The 4694-nt window shown below is 33.3% G+C and overlaps 1 protein-coding gene across 1 annotated transcript in view; it reads right to left on the bottom strand.

The window, feature by feature from the left end:
- Nucleotides 1–2757, bottom strand: part of LOC125258934 (apolipoprotein B-100-like) — a 7888-nt gene extending 5131 nt beyond the window's left edge. Inside the window, exons 1-5 of the mRNA XM_048176176.1 lie at nt 1897–2757; nt 1591–1629; nt 883–995; nt 631–776; nt 146–290 (exon numbers count right to left, since the gene is read on the bottom strand). Of these exons, the coding sequence (XP_048032133.1) occupies nt 146–290; nt 631–776; nt 883–995; nt 1591–1629; nt 1897–1951 (498 nt within the window). The 5' untranslated portion in view covers nt 1952–2757. The remainder of the gene's footprint in view (nt 1–145; nt 291–630; nt 777–882; nt 996–1590; nt 1630–1896) is intronic.
- Between the last annotated feature and the right edge of the window lie 1937 nt (nt 2758–4694).

Here is a 4694-nt window from a genome sequence, read left to right as displayed (position 1 = left end):
CAGTGCTTCTCTGCTTAGCTGTTAAGTGGGTGTCCATAACAACACTTCTTAAATTAAATTAATCTAACAAGTTCAACATATAATAAAAGCAATTAATACCTTTACAGATAAGGACCTTAAGGAAGAAGTAAACATGTTTATGTACCATGTCTTTGCTCTCCTCCTTCTCCATGACAGGCACAATCAGAGCAGAGATGATACCCCTCTTGAAGTTCAAAATGTTGGTTTCATCACCCTCAGGATAGAGTGTCACACCAGTTTCACCCTCAACTACAAACTTCAGTACATTCCTGTTCAAAGAGAATTAATGGCTGTTGAATTACTTGTTGAGTTTCTGGTAAATTTTAAAATCAATTTATTATAAACTGGAGACCAAAGCCTAGTTCACAATGCCTCAACAAACACAAACTTCAATTGTTGTTGGGTCCAAAGGCAACTTTAAAATATTTAAAATGTTACTGTTTGTCTGGGCAGTTTAAACCAGTCTTTCAATGTATAGTTTTGGAGGATTTTTTTTGTTTTGTTTTGTTTTGTTTTCCATAGGCTGTTTGTATAATTTAGCTAAACTGGCTGTGCTTATTTTGAATATTTCTGAACTTTAATATTTGAGTCAGTTTCTCTTAAACATACTTTTCCATGGCAGATTGGAAGGCTTGGGCTTCAGCAGCAGGTGAATAGATGGGCGCCCCATTTGCATCTGTTCCAACCACCTCAGTTAGGGAGCACTCACTTGTCTGGAGCTCAAAGCTGCATGCCACAGGCACATCAATTTCGACCTATGAATGGAAGGGTGTTAATAACTTTAAGGAATGAAAAAAAAAACCCAGAAAGACATACTGAGAAACTGTATAGTTAGATATGATTTCTCAAACTTCGATGTACCTTGCAGGACAATTTGGGGCCGTTCATGAGGGGAGAGGTCCCAGTCACCCTGTTTTGGATTTCTGCTTCATACCGATATGTATATTTTTTGTAGATCTTAAATCTTTTAGATACTGTAAATAAAGTAAATACAAGGACAGTTCAAAAAATTATATATTTGAAACAATAATCACACACTGATAAACAATCATATTTTGGTAACATTTTACAATAAGGTTTGTAAACATTAGTTAACTACATTAGTTAACATGAACTAAGAATGAACAATAATTCTACAGCATGTTCTAGGCTTAGTTATTGTTAATTTCAACCTTTACTAATTCAGATATTGTCTATATATATATATATATATATATATATATATATATATATATATATATATATTAGCAGTTTATCAGATCATTATTTAAAATATTACTTATTATATTGCAATACATTGTATTGTTTTATCTAATCAAGATGAGCAATAAGAAATATGGACTCTGACATCCTGACTAAAGAACTGTCTGTTGTTGATAAAGAGTACATGGTAGGCCAGGTTACAATGGTGATCTCATTTATTGAGGGTTCAAAGTAAGTGACAACAATAGGTACAAGGTCTGGATAAATTATAGGGAACATTAACACATGTGAGTCATAAACAACTCAAATACAAATTCAAATAAAATTTTATCAAAGGATTAGAAATAAAGAAAGAAAAATACTTACAGTGACATCCTGGATGAGAACTGGACTCAATTTCTTGCTCTGGTGAGAAAGTCATTATGTAATTACATTAAACATTAAAAGATAATGTATTTAGAAATTTTTAAAGAATTAAAAAAAAAAAAAAAAAATTAAGATGAATTTAACCATTTAAACATCATTAATAAAATTAATAGCCTTGAAAGTATAAAAAATGCTAAAAACAGGATATAGGATACATAGGATGAAGTAAAATTAAAAAAAAAAGAATTTCAGTGCATGTACACTGTATCATTAATGCACCAGAATGCAAAGGAACTTTATACTCACGGGCTATGGCATAGGTGCCAAGCAGCAGCAATAGGTAGAGCTTCATACTCCCCATTCTGGGTCAGAAGAAGCTCAGAAGTCCTGAAACTAAAGCGAGTCTTCCTCCAAATGGAGACTGACGGTGATCCTCTGGCATGCATCTTTTATACTCTGATCTATTCAGTCCACTGTTAATCAAGGGTTGCAACAGGTCCAAAGTTCCAACAGCCAGTGTGGCAGGCCAAAGGCAAAGGCTGTTTCATAAACACCACCCAAGACTTGCCCGTCAGCAATAGAACTGATGGAACTCACTGATTGCGTCAGTCAATCAACCACAGCTTTTAAACCTTGATTGATTTTCTGTTCTTTCATTTGAAAATTTTGCATAGGCCACAGGTTGTTGCTGGGGGCCATGATGTTTTGTTTATGACTGATGTTTTGTTTATTTTTGAAAAGTTTTGTTTATGGATAATATATGAATAATCTTTCAATGTAATTTAAATGTAAGACTAAATCATTAGCAATACAAGGACTAAAGGGCTTTAAAGGAAATAAGCTTTCATGAAAATGGTAAATAGTTATCTTCTATACAGCCTCTAATTGATTTACTGTAGATTTAAGATGATCAGGTCATATCCCTCATAGCTTTTACTATATATTGTAATTTAGCATGGCAAGAATATTGTATCGACTAATCATTCAGCATCCAGGACTGGGAATATAAATTTTATGATTTTTTTTTTTAAATTATCATAGCAGAATTATTGGAGCAGAAACCCTGATTCAAATCACACCCAAATAGTTAGCTACTACTAAATACCATTCTCTGTGGTGACATGTGAGTCATGTCCTAATCATAGTTATTTTCAAAGAACATGCCCTTTCCCAATTTACAACTCTTATCTTTGAAACCAAGTCAGTGTGCAAAAGTTCAGAGAGCCTTTCAACCATTCAGGATAACTAATGGACTGTGCTCGGAATTATATATCCTGAATTATCAACAGCATCATTAGCACAAGATCTGAATATTATAGAAAAGAAAGAAACTACATGCATTTTTTTTTATATTTTATCATGCTTAACTTCTCATGTTTCAAAAACTACCTTTAAAATCAGAATGTTGTTGGGGGTTAACTTATGGTTTGTTGACTTAGAACATGAAGAGATAACTTAATCAGAGAGAAGCACATCAAGATAAGTTGCATAAGTTATTCCTTGCCACTGTTGTTTTTGGTTTGCTCACTGGTATATATTCAAACCAGGAAAGTGGAGTTCCAGTGATGCCCAGTGATGAGAGGATGGACAGAAGGATCCGATAATTAACAATGTCCAAAGCTGCAGATACTGTAGATCTAGTAGAATGAGAACTAATGATTTGGAATTAGTGGCTGCATAAACTGACTAGTCTTACAAGATAATCTTTTTTTTTCTTCAAGACTGGCCATAACTAAAGTCAGTTACATAAAAGATTGGTCTAATTTGAATTTGAAAAAAGAAAGACTGATTACCCCTTGGTTAACTGCTAGTTAGTCAAACTAGTTCTTAAGACACAGTCCCAGCTGGCCCCAGCTGCTCTTGCAATCTGCAGAGCCTTCGTAACCAACAGCAAGCCAGTATCGGTTGAGTGGCCACTTTTAAAGCCTGATTATAATCCAGCTGGTTGTTCTGTGAAAGGAAAGATGATACCTGGTTGAAAACAACTCGCTCAATGAGAGAGAAAGGTCTGTAACTTTCTATAAGTTAAGTGTTTAATGTATATTTTTTTAAGCAGTGGGGTTACCAGGGCCTGCTTGAAGGTAATGGGGAAAATACCTGAGAGGATAGATGTGTTAATGATGTGTGTGAGTGATGGAAGAAGTATGAGAGAATAAAATATAAATAAAATAGTGGGTGGTGATGTATGGGGGCAGAAGAGAGAATTAAACTTTTTGAAGAGTTTGAGTGTGTCAGAAGTACTGTTGATCTTTTTATGATATTAGTTATGAAGTTTTGGTAGTGTGAACCTTGACAGAATAAGATGAAAGCAAAGACAATATATAAATTAGAATACATATAAAATACAAATAAACAGTAAATGAATTAATCCTTCCTATGGCAGCAAATAATAATCTAAGCGAGAGAAACAGAAACTGAGTCTTACGTGCTAATCACTTCTCCTGTAAATGGAGTATACAAATAAGTGGAATACACAAAACAAAGAATATTTACATTCTGAAGCCGAAACAGAATGTATATCTGAAATGGAAAAAGAGGTATCAAATGAGAAGTTGTTAATTTGTAAACCTTTTACATAGACAGTAAATCGATTATAAGCATAATTAGATTAGTTTAGCTATAATTCGATCAAATGTGTGTGAGTGATGGAAGAAGTATGAGAGAATAAAATATAAATAAAATAGTGGGAGGTGATGGATGGGGGCAGAAGAGAGAATTAAACGTTTTGAAGAGTTTGAGTGTGTCAGAAGTACTGTTGATCTTTTTATGATTTAAGTTATGAAGTTTTGGTAGTGTGAACCTTGACAGAATAAGATGAAAGCAAAGACAATATATAAATTAGAATACATATATAAAATACAAATAAACAGTAAATTAATTCATCCTTCCTATAGCAGCAAATAATAATCTAAGCGACAGAAACAGAAACTGGGTCTTACGTGCTAATCACTTCTCCTGTAAATGGAGTATACAAATAAGTACACAAAACAAAGAATTACATTCTGAAGCCGAAACAGAATGTATATCTGAAATGGAAAAAGAAGTATCAAATGAGAAGTTGTTAATTTGTAAACCTTTTACATAGACAGTAAATCGATTATAAG

The sequence above is a fragment of the Megalobrama amblycephala genome, linkage group LG23 (genome assembly GCF_018812025.1).
Source record: "Megalobrama amblycephala isolate DHTTF-2021 linkage group LG23, ASM1881202v1, whole genome shotgun sequence".
Lineage (NCBI taxonomy): Eukaryota > Metazoa > Chordata > Actinopteri > Cypriniformes > Xenocyprididae > Megalobrama > Megalobrama amblycephala.
The sequence above is the reverse complement of the archived record's forward strand: the minus strand, read 5'-3'. Positions and strand labels throughout refer to the sequence as shown.